General features: G+C 58.2%; 2 protein-coding genes across 3 annotated transcripts in view; both read left to right on the forward strand.

Annotated features, from left to right (window-relative positions):
* The first annotated feature begins 825 nt into the window (after positions 1–825).
* GPR108 (G protein-coupled receptor 108) lies at positions 826–6,921 on the forward strand. 2 transcript variants are annotated; one of them, XM_077860225.1, is made up of 18 exons: positions 826–992; positions 1,596–1,715; positions 2,564–2,614; positions 2,817–2,899; positions 3,346–3,470; positions 3,581–3,642; positions 3,774–3,842; positions 3,934–4,038; positions 4,164–4,297; positions 4,392–4,467; positions 4,957–5,030; positions 5,114–5,231; positions 5,331–5,461; positions 5,581–5,624; positions 5,855–5,904; positions 6,060–6,143; positions 6,243–6,367; positions 6,566–6,921. In XM_077860225.1, the coding sequence occupies exons 1-18, from the start codon at positions 873–875 to the stop codon at positions 6,636–6,638; spliced, it is 1,644 nt and encodes a 547-aa protein (XP_077716351.1). In that variant the 5' UTR covers positions 826–872; the 3' UTR covers positions 6,639–6,921. The 2 variants fall into 2 exon arrangements, with proteins under 2 accessions (XP_077716351.1, XP_077716352.1); XM_077860226.1 differs by lacking the exon at positions 826–992 and adding an exon at positions 1,235–1,451.
* A 5,380-nt stretch (positions 6,922–12,301) lies between these two features.
* Positions 12,302–19,034, forward strand: part of C3 (complement C3) — a 32,635-nt gene continuing 25,902 nt past the window's right edge. The window contains exons 1-14 of the mRNA XM_077860229.1: positions 12,302–12,460; positions 13,014–13,206; positions 13,535–13,697; positions 13,801–13,871; positions 15,692–15,786; positions 15,882–15,964; positions 16,050–16,140; positions 16,421–16,523; positions 16,617–16,743; positions 16,923–17,038; positions 17,139–17,285; positions 17,869–18,078; positions 18,198–18,404; positions 18,741–18,899. Of these exons, the coding sequence (XP_077716355.1) occupies positions 12,384–12,460; positions 13,014–13,206; positions 13,535–13,697; positions 13,801–13,871; positions 15,692–15,786; positions 15,882–15,964; positions 16,050–16,140; positions 16,421–16,523; positions 16,617–16,743; positions 16,923–17,038; positions 17,139–17,285; positions 17,869–18,078; positions 18,198–18,404; positions 18,741–18,899 (1,842 nt within the window). The 5' untranslated portion in view covers positions 12,302–12,383. The remainder of the gene's footprint in view (positions 12,461–13,013; positions 13,207–13,534; positions 13,698–13,800; positions 13,872–15,691; positions 15,787–15,881; positions 15,965–16,049; positions 16,141–16,420; positions 16,524–16,616; positions 16,744–16,922; positions 17,039–17,138; positions 17,286–17,868; positions 18,079–18,197; positions 18,405–18,740; positions 18,900–19,034) is intronic.

Consider the following 19,034-nt stretch of genomic DNA (forward strand, 5'->3'; position numbering starts at 1 on the left):
GGGTCGTGGCCTCAAACTACGGTCCAGCGGTCAGGCCTCGTCTGGGGTCAGGGCTCCGTCCAGGTTGGGAGGGCTCAACCAGAGATTAACGCTCAGGCTCAGCGTAGGTCGAGGGTCGGAAGGGAGTGGGGAAGTCTGGATTTCAGGTTGATGTCCGGGCTCAGTTGCAGCTAAGGACTCAGCCCGGTTCAGCCCCCGTCCCCGAGGACACCTCCAGCTTGGGATCTGTGGGTGGGCTTCTAGTTGCCTCACTCTAGGGTTAGAAGAGTTTCCGCCTAAGGCTGGAATTCAGCCCAGGGTCATAGGTCATCCTAGGGTCAAGATTGAGCCTGGGGCTAGGTTTCGGCCTTTCCTGGATCAGCAAGATTAGAACAGGACAGGCCTCGGCAGACGTGCGTGTTTACCAAAAGCCTGTGCTCTGGCTGGGAGCCACCTCCCCAGGGTAAAGAGGGGAAGTCCGTCCTGAGGGACATTGGGAAATGTAGTTTTTGCGTGCCCTGTTGCGCTGTCTGGTCTTCCTGCATTCTGGGTAATGTAGTCCTGGACCGATCTTCAGTTGGGCGTGGGTGGAGGAATTCCGCTTCAGGGACGGGATATCGGGTCCAGCAGCACTGGTTAGGTGGACTGTTGAGCCAATTGCATCAGCACAGTCTCCCTAGTGATTGGTGACGGCGGAGGCGGCCCATTCGGAGCTGGCGATGTCCATCTGGCGTCGTGCGAGGGGGACGGTGCGGATTTCCGAGGAAGCGGTGGCTGATTGGCTAGACGCGCGGGACCCGCCGGAGGGACGGCCCCCGCCGTGCGGCGATTGGCTCACCCGTCGGCGGGTGGGGGCGTCAGAGGCGGTGTCGGGGGAGGTGGCGGCTCCAGAGATGGCAGTGAGCAAGAGGAGGGGGCTCGCCCGCCGGAGCCCCGCGGAGTGGGGGCAGCGGCTACTGCTGCTGCTGCTCCTGGACAGCTGCTCTGGGCGCATCCACCGGCTGGCGCTGACGGTGAGTCCCTCCGCGCGGCGGGCGGCGGCGGGGGGCGCAGTTCTGTCCCCAAGAAGCCCCTGGTTTGGAGTGGTCTCGTCCTACCTCCCCCTCTGCTTACGCGGGATGGAGCGGTCCGCCGCCCCCCCGCTTCCAGGCCCCGAGTGGTCTCGTCCGAGGAGTCCCCCTCGGTCCCCGCTTGGGGCTGCGGGGCCGCCCCCGCTAGGGTCGTGCCCCACCCACTAGGGGGTAGGACTTCACCCCCCCGGGAGCCCCAACTTTTAGTCCTGTGTGTGCATCCTCGGGGTCGCTCTGGGGCGCTGGGGCCCTGGGGGAGTCCCCGGGGCTCGTAGAACCGGGTCCCCTGGGCACTCGCTGGGATCTTGGAAGCTCACACTTGTCTGGGAGGTCGGGGCTCCGCACACCAAGATGAAGAACTCCGCTTTTGGGGTGGTGCTCACCCGCTGCCCAGACTTCCAGGTGCCCCTGGGCTTTCCCTTCCTGGACTCGCAGAGCAGCGGCTGGAGGAGCTGGGGCCACCCTGTTGCCACCTCGCGCCAGAGCCGTGGGGCTGGGCTGGTGGGGAGAGGTCTGAGCTGCCTCTGCCTCCTTGGTCTCCGGCAGGGGGAGAAGCGAGCCGAGATCCCGCTGAACAGCTTCGGCTTCTACGCCAATGGCTCCCTGGAGGTGGACCTGAGCCTCCTGCGGCTGGGCCTCCGGGAGACAGAAGAGGAGACCCCGCTGGTGAGGGGCTTTGAGGACTTTGCTGGAGGAGGGCGAGGCGCACAAGTTTCCTGCCACCACCCCACCCCCCCCCACCACCACCACCACCACCACCACGCCGATGAGAGGTGGCTCAGCCTCTCATCCATGGGATCTTGGGCAAATCCATTGGCCTCTCTGAGCCTCCGTGTCCTCATCTGTAACATGGGAATAATAAGACCTCGTGCAATATGTGCAACCCTGAGCGGGGGTTGGTGGAGGGAGGGCACACCAATGCACAAGATATCCCCAGTTCCCGCAGTCGGAACGAGTAGCCAGCATTTTTTTTTTTTTTTTTGAATGCCCACTGAGTACCAGGTAACCAGGCAAAGCACTTTCCATGGGTCCGTTCTCTCACAGCCACCTCTCAGGGATGCTGTGCAAATGTTACACCTGTAAACCCAACCTTACAGATGTTCACACAAGCTCAGAGGTATGTGCCTTGCTCAGAGTCTCAGCGCCTGGATGCAAACCCACGTGTGCAGGATTCCACAGGTCAAGGCTGGAGGCCATCAACATTTTATCTATTTTTACTTCTTTATTACATCAACATTTTAATTGAGTGAAAACAAGGTGGGCTAGGTCCAGAGGACCTGCCCCTGCAGGAAGTGACATCCAAGTTGAGAGGCACAGGATAGTTAGGAGCTAAGAGTATGGGGGGCCCCAGGGCAGGACAGGTTGTTGGAAGATTCCACGAGTGACTGTGGGACCTAGCACACAGTAGGTGTTCAGTAAATTTGAGATGATGTTTCGCTTGCTGCTAAAAGAGGTGGCTTGGGGAGGTCCCTGCGGAATCCCTCATTTCCTCCCCTTTTCTTTCCACCTGCCAGGTGGGGTTCAGTCTGACTCGGGTTCAATCTGGCAGCATTCGATCCTACTCAGTGAGTGGAGGAGGAGATGGTGGAGGGGGTGAGGAGGGCCTGGGATGTCTGTCCTTTACATCAGGAGCCAAGGGCCCCTGTTCTTTCTCGCAGGGAGGGGGAGCAAGAAGTGACCCTCCCTTGCAAGGTAGATGGGGAGGGGACAGGGGTGGGGCTGGGCTAGGGAGGCGGTAACCAAGACACCCTCCTACGCACTCCCCAGACCCCGAACCCCCCCAACTGTCCTCTCCGGAAAAACAGTAGCAACCTCCTGGTTCTCTTCCTCATCAACACCAAGGATCTGCGGTAAGTTGATGGGTCGGGGGCTCCATCATTCATACTTGTTGAATGTGTCATATGTCCCAGGGAGCATCCTGTGAGCTTTTACAGGTGTTAACTCGTCGACTCTTGATGCTGACATTATCCCCCATTCTGAAAGAAAAAACTGAGGCCCAAGAACCAGAGTCCAACAATACCGTGTAGCCTGTCTATAGATGCATTTTCATTTTAAATAACGCACTTACGTGGAATAAGTCAGCGTTGCAGAAAGTGACGGTCACTGGTGGGGCAGCCGTCTTGAGGGCTGGTGGCCAGTGCTGGAACTGTGTGCCCACTGATTCAGCCTGATGCCAAGCCTCACAAAGGAGATCTGAGGGCCCAAGGGACCATCGAGTCCCTCTGCACACGTTGTACAGATGACCTAAGCCATCAGCCTCCTGGCCTCACCCCCAGGGCCCCCATCCTCACCCCAGGGTCCAGGTGCGGAGGTATGGGGACCAGAAGAAGCTGTTCATCTCTCCTGGGCTCCTCCCCGAAGTGCCCTCTGAACCAGGGCCCCCGAAACCAGAGCTCACAGTCACCCCTAAAGTGGGCAGCGGTGAGTCAGGCTGGGCTGTGGGAGCAGGGAGGGTGGATGGCCAGGGCTGCTTGGCCTACCTCCCATTTTTTCTGTTGTCCATCCTAAAGTCATTTACTTGCCCCCTCTAGGGACCATCGCTGTGCTCAGCAAGGCCCAGTCAAAACCCACAGTGTCCCAGGGAGACCAGCAGGTTTGAGGAAGCCAGGGCAGGAGGGAGGACTGTCTCTTGGGGGCAGGGGGAGAGGGTAGCGGGGCGGGGGGGGGGGGACATACGGAGAGCCAGGCCCAGGGCCAGCTGATGTGGGCCTTCTGTCCCCTCAGGGCCTCAGTGGGAAGGACAGTGAACTGGTCCTGGGGCTTGGGCATCTCAACAATTCCTACAACTTCAGTGTGAGTGTCGGGGCGCACCCGTGGCCCCCCTCCCCCCCAGAGCGGGGACCACCGGGCTGACTCCCCTTCTCCCCCTGTCCCGGCCGCCCAGTTCCACGTGGTGATCGGCTCTCGGGCCGAGGAAGGCCAGTACAGCCTCAACTTCCACAACTGCTACAACTCGGAGCCGGGCCGGGAGCAGCCGTTCGACCTCACGGTGAGCAGAGGCGGCCGCGCCCAGGCCTGAGCTGGCGTGCCCATCTGGTGAGGTGCCCATCTGGGGGGAGCTCGGGAGTGGGCGGGTGTGAAACCCCCACTCCCCGCTGCGGCCTCCCTCCCCAGGTCATGATTCGGGAGAAGAACCCCGAGGGCTTCCTGTCGGCGGCGGAAATCCCCCTGTTCAAGCTGTACCTGGTCATGTCTGCCTGCTTCCTGGCAGCCGGCATCTTCTGGGTGTCCGTCCTCTGCAGGAACACGTAATGCCCTGGCCCCTGGGGGTCCCCCACCTCCCCTGGTCACAGCCCTCCCCTCCCCGCCCCTGACTGATGCCCCCGCCCCCTCCCCCGCCAGGTACAAGGTCTTCAAGATCCACTGGCTCATGGCGGCCCTCGCTTTCACCAAGAGCATCTCCCTCCTTTTCCACAGTGTGAGAGCCTTGGGCGGGGAGCAGAAGGGGGCGGGCTGGGGTCTCTGGGTCCAGGAAGAAGCCCGTGCAGCCCACTCCCCAAGTCTCTGCAGACCCCGGGCTTGGGAGTTCATCTGTCCACCACCCGCCCCCCGTCCACATATCCAGCCATTGCATCACAGTGGCCACCAGCTGGCCCCCCAACTCAGCTGTCTGCCCGTCCGTCCTGTTTGTGACTGTCTGCCCTTCAGTCTGACGGTCAACTGGCGCAGCTCTGATCCTCCCCCTGTCTGTCCATCCAGCTGTGAGTCGCCCTCCTCTGTCAGGGCCACGACTGCCCATTTCTGCGTCCACTTGCCATCCTGATCATAACTGTCAGTTCTGTCAGCCTTGTGCCCACCATGCCACCCTGACCGTCCATGTCCCTAAACCACCGCCATCCTCCCAATTGTACCACCGGCCACCCACACGTCCGTCTGTCTGACCATCCATCCATCCACCCACCTCCAGATCAACTACTACTTCATCAACAGCCAGGGCCACCCCATCGAAGGCCTCGCTATCATGCACTACATCACACACCTGTGAGTGCCCTTCTCTGGCAAGTGGGGGGAGTGGGCTGGGGAGAGCTGGGCACCGTCCCCCTCACCACACACACCCTCCCCAGGCTGAAGGGTGCTCTCCTCTTCATCACCATCGCCTTGATCGGCTCCGGCTGGGCCTTCGTCAAGTACGTCCTGTCAGACAAGGAGAAGAAGATCTTTGGGATCGTGATTCCACTGCAGGTGCAACTGGGTGGCAGGCGGGGCGGGGGGGGGGGGGGGGGGGGAAGGGGCGGCCATGCATGCACTCTCGGGGCACACCTACCCACTCACCCCCCACAGGTCCTGGCCAACGTGGCCTACATTGTCATCGAGTCCCGCGAGGAGGGCGCCAGTGATTATAGGCTCTGGAAGGAGATCCTTTTCCTGGTGGATCTCATCTGCTGTGGCACCATCCTCTTCCCTGTGGTCTGGTGAGGATCCTACATCTGACCCCTGCTAGCTGACCCCTGCCGGAGGCTGAGACCCTGCCCCTTGTAAATGTGACAGGAGGTAGTGCTGAGAGCTGTCTGGGTCCCCCGTCTGGTTCCAGGTCCATCCGGCATCTCCAGGACGCATCTGGCACCGATGGAAAGGGTGAGGCCCTGGTCCCAGGACCTGCTGTTCCCCAGCCCCTGTCCTGCTCCAGATCCCTCTTTCTGACCCCTGGATGTCCCTTCCCTTCCCTCCCCACCAGCTGCCCCTTCCTGCCTGTCCCCTGAACATCCTCCTCCAGCCTTCCTGTCCCTTGGACTCTCCCCAAAATGATCCTCCTCCATACCTCTCCCCCTCCCCTTACGCCCTCAATCTCTGTGCACACCTGTCAGTGGCGGTGAACCTGGCCAAGCTGAAGCTGTTTCGGCATTACTACATCATGGTAGGAGCCCTGTTCTCACTCGGGGAAGTGTCTGGGGGTGTTTTTGTTTTTGTTTTTTGCCGGGGGGTGCGTACAACCAGCCCATTGGTGTACCCACTCTAAGCCCTCCCTCTGCCGTCGCTTTGAGCCCCAACACTCTGCCCCTGTCCCGGCAGGTCATCTGTTACGTCTACTTCACGCGGATCATCGCCATCCTCCTGCAGGTGGCTGTGCCCTTCCAGTGGCAGTGGCTATACCAGGTGAGGATCGAGACCACAAATGGCGGGGAGGGGCGCAGGCCAGACTACAACTGGGGGGTAGGGGATATGCCTGACACTCCCACTCCCTTTGCCCCCCAGCTCTTGGTAGAGGGCTCCACTCTGGCCTTCTTCGTGCTTACTGGCTACAAGTTCCAGCCTGCAGGCAACAACCCTTACCTACAGCTGCCCCAGGAGGATGAGGAGGACATGCAGATGGAGCAGATGTGAGTCCTGAGTCACAGGGGTGGGCAGGGCAGTGAGAAGTGTGGCGGCTTCCCAGGCAGAGTGGGCAGGGCCAGGGCTTTGGGGATGGAGGGGGCCCAGCCTGGTAGGCCGCTCTAGGGCTGGATTTGATGGGTGCTGGGTGGGCGGGGCCGAGCGCTCCTCAACTCCTGGACCACCTCCTTGCTATTTGCCTCCAGAATGACCGATTCTGGGTTCCGGGAAGGCCTGTCCAAGGTCAACAAAACAGCCAGCGGGCGGGAACTTTTGTGATCCTCCCCTGTGTCTGGGACCGTCCTGCTTCCCCCACCTCCCGCCTCCGCCCTCTGCGTACACGTTCCTCACTCTAGCTCTGCTCCCAAAGCACACATATGTGTTGGGGTGGAGAGTGGGTGGGGGGGTGGCGGGGGAGGAAGGTGCCTGGGTGAGAGACTTGAGTTCCAGGAGCCCATTTGGAAGAGAGCCCCTTCTTCCCCCAAGATTTGGGCAGCCCTGTCCCTGCCCCTGAGCCACCCGCCACTTGCAGCTGTACAATAATGACCAATCTGTTTTGCTACCCTGGTTTATTTGCCTTTCTGGGTGTTGAGGCCTAACACAGAGGTTGTGTTTACAATTTAGAAACCTATATTCATTGTGGAGGGAGGGTTGTAGGATCCGTTGCTTTACATATTCAGTAAATATCAGTTGAACAACTGCTCTGTACCTGGCCCTGGGCTGGATGCTGAGGACAGGGCAATGACCCGAGCCCATGGTTGGGGGTGGGGGACAGGCAGGGAGAGGGCTGAGTCCTCAGGCAGTTCCATCACAGGGCTTTGACCCAGCCTGGGAATTCAGGGAAAGTTGAACAGAAGCAGTGGGAAGGACAGCAGGCCCAGGGGAGGGGACAGCCCTTGCAGAGGCTGGAGGGGAGGAAAACAGGGCGGTTGGCAGGCCCCCAAGTCGCCCACACTGAAGACTATCCGTAATCATGGCTAACACGTAGTGATTGCTACATGCCACACCCTCTTCTAAGGCTTCTTTCTGTTGATCCTAATTCCTATTAAAAAGCCTGGGAGACACAGAGAGGCCAAGTAACTTGCCCAGGGCCACACAGCTCACCAGTTGGGAGACTCGGGACTCAAAACCCCAGCAGGCCGGTTTCAGAGCTGCACTTAACCACTGTGTGTGCTGCCCCTCTGCTCCTGGGCTCACTGCAACCAAACCTTTTGACCTGTGCCCACCCCCCTGCTCCTTTTTTTAAAAGATTTTATTTATTTTTTCGTGAGAGAGGCAGAGACACAGGCAGAGGGAGAAGCAGGCTCCCTGTGGGGAGTCCAATGTGGGACTTGATTCCAGGACCCCAGGATCACGACCTGAGCCAAAAGCATTCAACCACTGAGCCACCCAGGTGCCCCGACCTTGCCCCCTTTGTTGAGTGACCCTGGATAAGTGGTTTCACCTCTGTTTCCCAACATGGAAAATGGGGGTCCCACCAGGTCGCTGAGGATCACACATGATAATGCTGTGAGCCTGACCTTGCGTGAACTGCCCTGAACTTTGAGGAATGACCTCAGATTAGGGATGCACCTGTGCACACACATAGGCAGCTCCAGAGATATAGTTCGTCTCCTGTCCCCCATCCCGTCCCCTTCAGCTGGAGTGCCTTGAGCCCCATTCGGAGCTCTGAGAAATACTTTTTTGGGCGGGAGGGTTGCACAGGCATGGGACAATGAATGGGTAGAGAATTGGGCTGGGGTCAAGTATTCCTGCAAACGGAAACAAGTATAACGGGCCCAGATGAATAAATAGTCCAGCCAGACAAGGAAGTGGAGAGGCATTGCAGACTGAGGAAGTTATGCAGCAAGGCAGAGAAGCCCAGAATAGCCTACGAGTCCCACTGCAGGGCTGGCAGGGACGGGGGCAGGGGGGAGGGGGAGCAGCTGGCAGGAGCATAAAGACACATACACAGTTGGACTTCGTGCCAGTGCCTGCAGGAGCCACGGAAAAGTTGAAAGCAGGGAAAGACATGGCCATACAGGGCCGAGTTTTTTCACTCCCTGTGCGTGCAGGGGTGGGCAGGATCAGGCTCCCCAAAGACATCCACATCCAGTCCCCAGAACCTGCCAACATTAAGTTAAACGACAAAAGGCACCCTGCGGCTGTGATTTAGTTAAAGACCCTGAGACAGAAGGTGATCCTTGGACTCTACTGGGTGATCCTCTACCCAGTGTCATCACCAGGATCCTTGTAAGAGGCGGGCGGTGACGTCTGTCAGAGAAGGGGTGACTGGCTGGGAGGGTGGTGTGCTGTGGGGCTGGAGGGAGGGGCCGCCAGGCACGGAGAGAAGCGGCCTCTAGAAGCAGAAGAAGCAGGAAGAGGATTCCTCCCCTGGAGCCTCCCAAAGGAACGCAGCCCTGCCCACACCTCGATTGCAGATCTCTGCCCTCCAGACCTGTAAGATAATAAATAGGTGTTCTTTTAAGCCACCAAATTCGTGGTCATTTGTTATAGCAGCCGTCAGAAACTCATACGGTTTAGGAGCGGGGGCTCAGGAGCCCAGCTCCTGCCAGCTAGAGGATCTTGGGCAGGTGGCCAAAGCCTTCGGTTTCTTGGTCTGTAACGTAGGGGTGCAGAACACACGAGGTTTGTGAGATAGATGAGGTGCTGTGTCTGGGCCTCACGGAGCCCTTCGCCTCGTTAGTGTGCACGCCTGTACTCGACATCATAATTCTGTAGGATCACAAAGCTGTGTTTTTAGAAAAAAAAGTCCCCAGTTGCTGTAGAGTAGGTGGGTTAGAAGAAGTCTGCAGCAGAGAGGCTGCACACAGAGAATGCAGGGGACAGGGAGAAAGGGGGTTGGGGGGACCCTCGGCCCGGAGGCCTGGCAGGCCTATCCCCGAAATAAGGAGGAGCAGGTGTTGGGAAAAATAAAAATACAGTCCAAGCGCCTCGAGCACTCGCTATGTGCCGGGCACCGGGCTGACCATCCTGCCTGCCAATGTCTGTCACCCCGACTCAGAGGGACGTTCTGTGGCTGCGACGGTCCCGTTTACAGGTTAGGAACAGAGGCTGGGAGCAGGTGCAGCTGGAGTCAAAACCTTTCTGGCCCTGTATCCTCCAGGGTAGGGGACCCTGGTGCCCAGGTCTCTGCTGAGCATGAGGGGCGGGGGCTGGGGGCAGGAACCAAGGGGCAGATCAGACTCAACCAGGGCAAGTTTACCTTCCAGTTAATGGGTAATAAATAGAGGGAGAAGCGAAAGCTCTCGGGTTGCGTGGGAGGGGGAGGGAAATTCTCAGAAGGCAGTGTAGCAAGGACCCCACTCTGGACGTAAGGGGTCAGGAGGGAGGGGAGACCTGCCCCTCCGGCCTGGCACCAGCACCGCCTCTGATGGGTGAGGGTAAGGGGTGCAGCAGGGAAGAAACTGCACTCTGGCAGGCCTGGGGTGGCAGAGGGGGCACGTCCCCACCCCCACAACCCATCCCCACTTCCTTCCCTTTCTTTCCTTGCCCTTCCAGTGAGAGTGGCAGGATGAAATACAAGACACCCAGTTCAATTTGAATTGCAGATAAACAGCAAATACTTTGTTTTTGTTAAGTATGTCCCAGATACCCTACCCAGCTCTAGCAGCCCAGCTCCCCCTCCCTCCTGCCTGGAATGCAGGGCAGGGTGCACCAGCTAACTGGAAGTGCCATCCCCCCCTGAGCCTCCTCTTTCTCCCCCAGCTGCCTTATCTTGCCTGCCAGCCACCTCCCACACTTGTGAGTGCACATGCACAGGGCCAGGAAGAAGCCTCAAAGAATTCCTTCCCTCCTAGCAGGCCCTGCGGGTCGGGGCCAGGACACTTCCCAGACTTGCACCACCATGGGCATGAAGCTTCCCTCCAAGCCCAGGGTCGAAGCATCTGAGCACCTTTCATTGTCAAAAACCGCAGGAACTATCATGGATCCCCAGCCCACCATCCGCGGCATTAACTAAGGCTCTGAGAAAGAAGGAAGCAAGCCTGGCAGGGAGGCAGAAGCCAGCAGCAACACCTGCCCGGGACCAGACACCGTCAAACCACAGAGCCCGAAGTGTTTAAGGCTATGATGAATTCAGGAAACGGGGTGGGTTTGGGTGGGGAGGAGGATAGATGGGGTCATGGGGGGGGGCAGTGTTGGGAGATCCTAGCAGGTTCCACTTTCCCCCCTCCCGCGTTTCAGAAGTCTAATCTCAATTCTGGATGGTAAGCAGGGGTTTGCACTGTCCCTCCTTCCAAAGAAGGGGTGTTGCAATCAAAGCAGACAGGGGCCAAGTTTGTTCTGTTTCTCCATGCCTCCCTCCCCACTCCAGGCATGCAGACAGCCAGGAAAGGAGCGTGGTTTACAGGAAATCCTCGCTGAGTTCCCCATTAACCCCTTCCTTGGAACTTTAGAGACCAGCCCTTCAGAGGATCGGGATCCTCCACCAACATACCAGTTGCCTCCTGTGCTGGGGACTTCACACCCCCTTTACCCCCACCCCCACCCCCAGACACACAACCTTGCTGGAGATCCCACAGAGGCACATCAAAATGACAGAGGGGCAAAAAAAAAAGCAAACAGAGCTTTGCCAACAGGCTGTCAGGGGTGAGGCGGCGGGGAGAGATCACTAATTTCCTGCGGGGTCAGTGGGTTTGTAAATCAGTAGTTACAGAGGGACGTACAGCAGCGTCTAGCCAGGTCGCTGGTTGCCTTATCATGGCAATAACAACCCTGTGAAGTGGGTGCTATCATCACCTCCTTTTACACGGGGAAACTGAGGCTCGCAGTGGTTATTAATCAGGTACCCAAGGTTTAGCACTAATAAGTGTCAGAGCTGGAAGGTGATTGCAGGCTCAAGATCACTCGCTGGAGAGAACATGATTTGCAATCACGGAAGTCCGTCCACGGGGAAGAGGCTGGTCACCTTTACACAACACAACGTGGGGCAGCTGCCGGTGAGAACGAGGAAGCTCTCTTGGCACTGATGTTAAATAATCTCTAAGGGATATGGTTTATGAAAAAGCGAGGCGTCACCAGGGTGGAGAGACCAGTAAGAAGGGCAGGTAGAGAATGCCGATCATTTGGGGTTTTTTAAAGATTTTATTTATTCATGAGAGACACAGAAAGAGGGGCAGAGACACAGGCAGAGGAAGAAGCAGGCTCCATGCAGGGAGCCCGATGTGGGACTCGATCCCCAGGACCCGGGATCACACCCTGAGCTAAAGGCAGATGCTCAACCACTGAGCCACCCAGGTGTCCCCCAATCATTTGTTTTTGAAACCTGAGAACATTTATAAATGCATAAGATATCTCTGGAAGGAAACAAGGCATTTGGTTGCGATGTGACACCCGAGATTTGAATGTTTGCCACCAGGAATAGGAAAATCGCCTTTTCCCTGAGTGTCTACTTGCACCTTCTTGCTGTGGAACCATATGAAGATGTTAGATATTCATACCAAAACCCTAAATACAATTTACAACGATAGTAATAACAATATCTTAAGGGAATGTTGATGAAAGAGGAAAAAGCTAGCAATATGGACTTTGCTCAATGATGACTTTTATTTTTTTTTTCTATTAACCATCATAGTCATTCAGGCCATGTCTGTCACCTGCCAAAGGTTTGGTTCATAAATGCACGCCAGAAGTGGACTGGGGGTCAGGCTCAGCTATCTGGGATGCAGGCTCTCTGGCCTGCAGTGTTCCTTCACCACGAAGAAGCTGCCACGGGGAAAGGTTCACCAGCTGGCCTTGACCCTGAGGGAGGCCATGGCAAGGGGAAGGTGTGTTCATGTTGCAGGAGGACATGCCCTTGAGTTAGTTACCCCCGACACACTGGCCCCGGGGATTGAAAAACTTAGGAAATGGTATTGAGTAATCTGGGGCAGCTGCAGGGAGGGGGAGGCTACAGGAGCTGTGGGCTGGGCTGAAGGTGGGGGGAGGCTGGGGCCAGATAAAAGGCAATCCCCAACAGCCTCTGCTCATTCCCCCCCCCAGTCCTCTCCCTCTGTCCTTCTGTCCCTCCTCTGTCCCTGCACCATGGGGCCTGCCTCGGGCCCCCGCCTGCTGCTGCTGCTGCTGCTGACCAGCCTCCCCCTGGCACTGGGGGACCCCATGTGAGTGGTCATGACCCCTCCCCAAACACAGCTACTTCTGAGGTTGGAGTGGTGGGGTCAGGTCCCAGGAGGATTCAGGGTGCATGCGGGTGCCTGTGCGGGCAGTGGGCCGTGGGTTGGAGTGATGGGGTCTGGTCCCAGGAGGATTCAGGGTGCATGCGGGTGCCTGTGCGGGCAGTGGGCCGTGGGTTGGAGTGATGGGGTCAGGTCTCAGGAGGATTCAGGGTGCATGCGGTGCCTGTGCGGGCAGTGGGCCGTGGGTTGGGCTGTTAAGGAATGCAGGCTGCCTGTGAGTTCAAGAGTTCATGAGTCGGGTGTTTGTGGAGTTCAGGGTGGTAACGCGGAGCGGGGTGCGGGTATTTCCAGAACCAAGCGTCTGCCGGTTTAGGGCACATGGGGTGTGGTGTTTGGTGATCCTGTGGCAGTACTGCTTTGGAAGCCCCGACATCTGACTACTGCATATGGGATTTGGGAGTTTCACTGTGCGGGTGAGGGTTGGAATGCCAGGTCCCTAGAACGGCAGCGCCCTCCCATGCCCCACCCGCGCCGGCAGGTTCTCCATGATCACCCCCAACATCCTGCGGCTGGAGAACAAGGAGACCGTGGTGCTGGAGGCCCATGACCTGAAAGAAAACACTGAAGTCACCGTCACCGTCCACGACTTCCCGGCCAAGAAGCAAGTGCTGTTCAGAGAGAAAACCGATCTGACCAGCGCCAATCAGTACATGAGCACCGTCACCATCCAGGTGGGCACCTGCTGAAGCCCTGCAGCTCTCTGAGCACCCGGGAGCCTCCTCTTTCAATTAACCCCTCCCATCCCGAGCTCCTCTCCCCTGGGAGGTCCTCAGAGCCACCCCTGCCACCTGCCGCTGAGCCCCCCTTCTCATCCCCTTCTCTGACCCCTACCTCCGAGTCCCCCTGCTCTCCCAACCTGGGCACACCAGGGAGACCAGAAGTGATGGGCAGGTGCTACTGGCAGGAGGGGCATGTGTGGGCCCCACTGAATTCCTGGGGGCTGGATGTGGCCCAGGGGCCCGGAAAGACCCTCCTAATGATCCTCTGGTCGGTGCCTAGATGCCGGCCAACAAGGATGCAAAATCAGAGAAGGGGAGCAAGTTCGTGATTGTCCAGGCGGCCTTCGGGGCCACTGTGCTGGAGAAGGTGGTGCTGGTCAGCTTCCAGAGTGGGTACCTGTTCATCCAGACGGACAAGACCATCTACACCCCCAGCTCCACAGGTAAGGGGGTGGACGGCGGCTGGGGAGGGCCAGGGCTGGAGCCCCGCTGCCGGGAGAGCCAAGGGCTCACCTGCCGCCGCCTTTGTCTCCCACCGCCTTCCAGTCCTCTATCGGGTCTTCACCGTGGACCACAACCTGCTGCCCATAGGCCGGAGCGTTATCATCAGCATCCAGGTACCAGCCAGCCAGGGCCCCAGATCTGCCCCGGCAGAGATCCAGGGAGAGACAAAGAGACAGGAGAGACAGAGAAAGAGACTCCGGAAAAGGCACACCTGCAGAAACCTAAAGGCAGAAGAAATACCTAGAGCCCCAGACACAGAAAGAGCCCTAGAGACAGGGCAGGGATCCAGGGATACCACGTGGATCCTGGCTCCAGAGAAACCTCTGGCCACTGCGTGACTCCCAACGGGTCACTTCACCTTCCAGGACCTCAGTTTTCTCATCTGAAGATAGGGGTGACAGATAAAAAAACACTATGTAGTCCATTCCGCCTCCTGCAGCCAGAGGGCGACCACAAGCACCTAACTCAGGTCCCACCCTCCTCTGCCCAGAGCCCTCCAGGAGTTCCCACCTCCCTGGGGTAAAAGCCTAAGCTCTCCAGCGGTCCCCAGGGCCCCCTGCATGACCTACCCTGTCCCCTCCCTGTCCTCCCCTCCTCTCTCTCTCTCTCTCTCTCTCTCTCTCTTTTCCCTCTACTCACTCTGCTCCAGCCACATTGGCCTCCAACTGCCATGTGGGACCTGCCCCAGGACCTTTGCACAGACTGTTCCCCTGTACCCAGAAAACCCCCTTCTTCCAAATACCCACACTGCCTGCCCCCTCACGTCCTGCAAGTCTTTGCTCCGATGTCAACCACGTGCCAACTGTACAGAGAAGCCTCCCGGAGCATCCCGTAAGATTGCAAACCTTCTCCCCCTCAACATACACACACACACCCCACTCTTCTCCGTTCCTGTCATCTCCTCTTAGCATCCTCATCAACTGGATTTATTCGTTTGCTAGTTGCCCCCTCCCCCAACCTCCCCAGAACCTAAATTCCACACCGAAAGGGATTTTCACCCGTGTTTTCAGGGCCTTACCTCCTGACCCCAACACGGTGTTTGGTGTGTAGTAGCTTAATAAAAATTTACTAGAAGAAGGAACGGGCGGGGGGAGGGTGGAGGGTGGGAGGGAGAATAGAAGGAGGAGGTGAAGGAGGGAGGGAAGAGGGGGGCATCTTTCTCAGAGGATCGTCATGAGTATTTCTCAAGATCATGCAATGGTAACAGGGAGCAGGTTCCGGCAGCCCTGAGCTGACTTTGGGGGCTCAGTGGAATTGTGGGGACCAGAGAACACATGCCTCTAACGACATAGCCTCGGCCCAGTTTCTGTCAGATGTCGCCTTGTAGCAACAGGAATCCATCATCCACAATTATCCCAATCCCCAAGAGGAGCCAGGAAAAAACCAGATGTTTACAGGACGTCTCCTGACGTTTAATAATTGGCAACAAAAATCATGCGTAAAAAAAAAAAAAAAATCATGTGTATTTGGTCGAACCACATGAAATTGGTATCCTTGTGGGTCAAAGAGTTGGATGTAGGCAATCCGTGGTGGCTCAGCACCCATGAGATGCTTCCCACAGAGTCCCGCCCAGAGTAGGTGATAAATGCTAGTGATCATTAGTACTCGGACCGACACTGAGGATGGTGAGCACCTGCTTACATCACCCGTGTCCCAAGCCAATGAGGTAGGGGCTCCATTTTTCTCCTTTTTCTACATGGGTCTATTGAGCACAGAGAGGTTAAGTACCTTGCCCAAGGTCACACAGCTCATCAATGGCAGAGTGGGGACTTGAATCGGGGCCGACTGACCCAAGTGCATGTTTAAAAACCACCGCCCCAATAGTCATGACACCATGACACGCAGAGAGTGGCCAGACACAGAGAGGGAGGGGACAGCCTAGGGGCTAAGCCCGATCTCCGAAGAGTCACACCGTCCCTGTCTCCCTCCACAGTCCCCTGATGGTGTGACCGTCAAGCGGGGCTCCCTGTCCTCTCAAAACCAGGATGGCATCTTGTCCCAGTCGTGGTACATCCCAGAGCTGGTCAAGTATGTCAGGCCTTCCTGGAGGGGGTTCCCTACCCCGGGGTGGGGGTGTGGGGGCTGCCAGGTGTGGCTGGCTCACTTGCCTGCCTGCCCCACAGCATGGGGCAGTGGAAGATACAAGCCCACTACGAAGATGCCCCGGAGCAGGTCTTCTCCGCCGAGTTCGAGGTGAAGGAATACGGTGAGAGGAGGAGGGAGTCGGGGTGGGGGCCCCACGGTGCCGGGTCCCAGTGCTGGCGCCCTAACCTGTGTGTTTCTTCCCCCAGTGCTGCCCAGTTTTGAGGTCCAGGTGGAACCTGCACAGAAATTCTACTATATCGATAGCACAGAGGGCTTGGATGTCACCATCATGGCCAGGTGAGGGGCCAGGTGGGAGGATAGGCGAGGAGGGCAGGTGAGGGGGCAGATGAGGGCCAGATGAGGATCAGGTGAGCAGCCCGGGGTGGAGCCAGGTGAGGGACCCTGTGGGGGGGCGGGGAGCCAGGTGAGGGGCTAGATGAGGGACCAGATGTGGACCAGGTAAGAACCAGGTGAGAACCAGGTGAAGGACCAGGGGCTCTGTGAGATGCATCAGTGGAGGTTTGGAGGGAGGCCTGCCGTTCAGGAGACAAGCACCTGAGACTCTCTTGCCTCTCAGGTTCTTATACGGGAAGGAAGTGGACGGAACAGCCTTCGTCATCTTTGGAGTCCAGGATGGCGACCGGAGGATTTCTCTGTCTCAGTCCCTCACCCGTATTCTGGTGCCCTGCCCCTCCCAGCTGCCTCCACTTTGAACTCCCGCCCTCCCCCAGCCTAGCGCCTCCCCCTTCCTGAGCCTCCTTTCCTCTCCCCAGATTGAAGATGGCAATGGGGTGGCTACGCTGAAACGAAATGTCCTGCTGGAAGGGGTGCGACCCTCCCGACCAGAAGCCCTGGTGGGGAAGTCATTGTACGTGTCAGCCACTGTTATCTTGCACTCAGGTGAGGCCTGGTCTGAGGGCAGAGGCCCGGCTGCGTGGGGAGGCCCGGTATGAGGGGGGAGGCCCAGTAGGAAGGTGGGATCCAGTCTGACAGAGGAGGCCCACTCTGAGGGGGGAGGCCCAAAATGAAGGTGGAGCCCAATCTGGAGGGGAGCCCGCCCTCATTGCTGGCCCCCTCAGGCAGCGACATGGTGGAGGCCGAGAGCAACGCGATCCCCATCGTGACCTCCCCCTACCAGATCCACTTCACCAAGACGCCCAAGTTCTTCAAACCAGCCATGCCCTTTGACCTCATGGTGAGACCCTGGGTGGACCTGTACCCCACGCCCTGCTCCTGAGCACTGGCTGTGCCTCTGGGTCCACCTGAGCCCCCTCCACCTGCCCCTGTACCCACAGGTGTTCGTGACAAACCCTGACGGCTCCCCGGCCCCCCACGTCCCCGTGGGGATCCAGAACTACAGAGTGCAGGCTTTAACCCAGAAAGACGGTGTGGCCAAGCTGACCATCAACACACCCGACAGCAAGAAGCCCCTGCACATCACTGTGAGTCCTCGCCCGCCTGGGGCCCCATTCCAGAGAGCTGGGGGACTGAGTTTGCACAGAGGGACCCCATCTGTCCTCTGCCGGACATCCTGCCACCTGCAGAGTGGGGTTCTTTTATTTACATGAGGGGGTTTTGCTGTTCACATAGAGGTGTTTTCATTCACATGGAGGGGTTCTTGTCTGCACAGCTATCTTTCTTTTTTTTAAGACTTTATTTTATTTATTTGTCAAAGAGAGAGAGAGAAAGAGAGAGCAGGAGCAGGGGGAGTGGCAGGCAGAGGGAGAAGCAGACTCCCCACTGAGCAAGAAGCCCAATGTGGGGCTCGATCCCAGGACCCCAGGATCACCACCGGAGCCAAAGACAGACGCCTCACCAACTGAGCCACCCAGGCGTCCCTGCATAGCTATCTTATAAGGATCGTTGTGATTACATTCGACCTACCTGGACAATCCAAAACAATCTGCCCCCATCCTCAGATCCTTAACTTAATCCCATTTGCAAAGTCCCTCTTGCCACAGAAGGTACCATGGACATCTGGAGGAGGGCGGGGGGGACAGCATTCATCCCTGTTTCCTTGCCCAGGTAAGCACGAAGAAGGAGGGTATCCTAGAGTCTCGACAGGCCACCAGGACCATGGAAGTCCAACCCTACAACACCATCGGCAACTCCAGAAACTACCTGCATCTGTCTGTGCCTCGAATGGAACTGAAGCCAGGGGAAACTCTCAATGTCAACTTCCACCTGCGAACGGACCCCAGCAAGGAGGCTCAGATCCGCTACTACACCTACCTGGTCTGTGGCTCCCTAGGATCCCAGGCCCCTCCTCTCCGCTTCCCCAGCACCCCCAATCCCAGGTCGCCCCATCCTCCCTCCCACCCTGCTGATCCTTAATGCCCACCTGTTCCCCCCAGATCATGAACAAAGGGAAGATCTTGAAGGTGGGCCGCCAGGAGCGGGAGAGTGGCCAGGACCTGGTCGTACTGCCCTTGACCATCACTTCGGACTTCATTCCTTCCTTCCGCCTGGTGGCTTATTACACAGTCATTGGAAGCAGCGGCCAGAGGGAAGTGGTCGCCGATTCCGTGTGGGTGGACGTCAAGGACTCCTGCATGGGCACCGTAAGCTTCCAGAACCTTCCTCTGCACTCACCTTGGGACTCCCCACCTGGCCAGTGCTTTCTCAGTCTCTGCCTCTCTCCGGCCTTCCGAGCAGGCTCTCCACCTGGTCATGGCATTTCTGCCTCTGTCTTCTCCTTGCCCGGCTCCTTCTTGCGCCCACTCCCTGCCCTGTGACCTGTTTGGGCCTCAGGGCTTCTCGTGCTCCCGTATTCTCTCTCTCCTGGCCTTCCTGCCTTTGCTCTGCCTGGCTCCAGCTTTCCCCCGCTCACCCACGAGGGCAGCCCCAAGACCCGGCCTGGCAGCGCTGACCCCTCACTCTGCCCCCCCGCCCCCCAGCTGGTGGTGAAAGGCAGCGGGAAGGAACAGAGGTCACACCTGCCCGGACAGCAGACGACCCTCATCATCCAGGGAGACCCGGGGGCCCGCGTGGGCCTCGTGGCTGTGGACAAGGGTGTGTTCGTTCTGAACAAGAAGAACAAACTGACTCAGAGCAAGGTGTGCCTCCCGGTGCTATAGGGTGGAGGGAGGCGAGGCAAAGGGGTGGCGTTGGGCAGAGCGGGCGGTGGGCCTGGGGAAAGCTCTGGAAGTGGAGTGAGGCGTGGGCTGGAGGGAGGTCAGAAGGGACACGGA

This window comes from Canis aureus, chromosome 19 (genome assembly GCF_053574225.1).
Source record: "Canis aureus isolate CA01 chromosome 19, VMU_Caureus_v.1.0, whole genome shotgun sequence".
Classification (NCBI taxonomy): domain Eukaryota; kingdom Metazoa; phylum Chordata; class Mammalia; order Carnivora; family Canidae; genus Canis; species Canis aureus.

Bases quoted from the DNA above. Each gene is read 5' to 3' on its own strand.
- GPR108 (XM_077860225.1), top strand. From the start codon at position 873: ATGGCAGTGAGCAAGAGGAGGGGGCTCGCCCGCCGGAGCCCCGCGGAG. The intron at 1,716-2,563 runs GTGAGGGGCTTT...TCCACCTGCCAG, and splicing joins CAGAAGAGGAGACCCCGCTG to GTGGGGTTCAGTCTGACTCG. The intron at 4,298-4,391 runs GTAATGCCCTGG...CTCCCCCGCCAG, and splicing joins TCCGTCCTCTGCAGGAACAC to GTACAAGGTCTTCAAGATCC.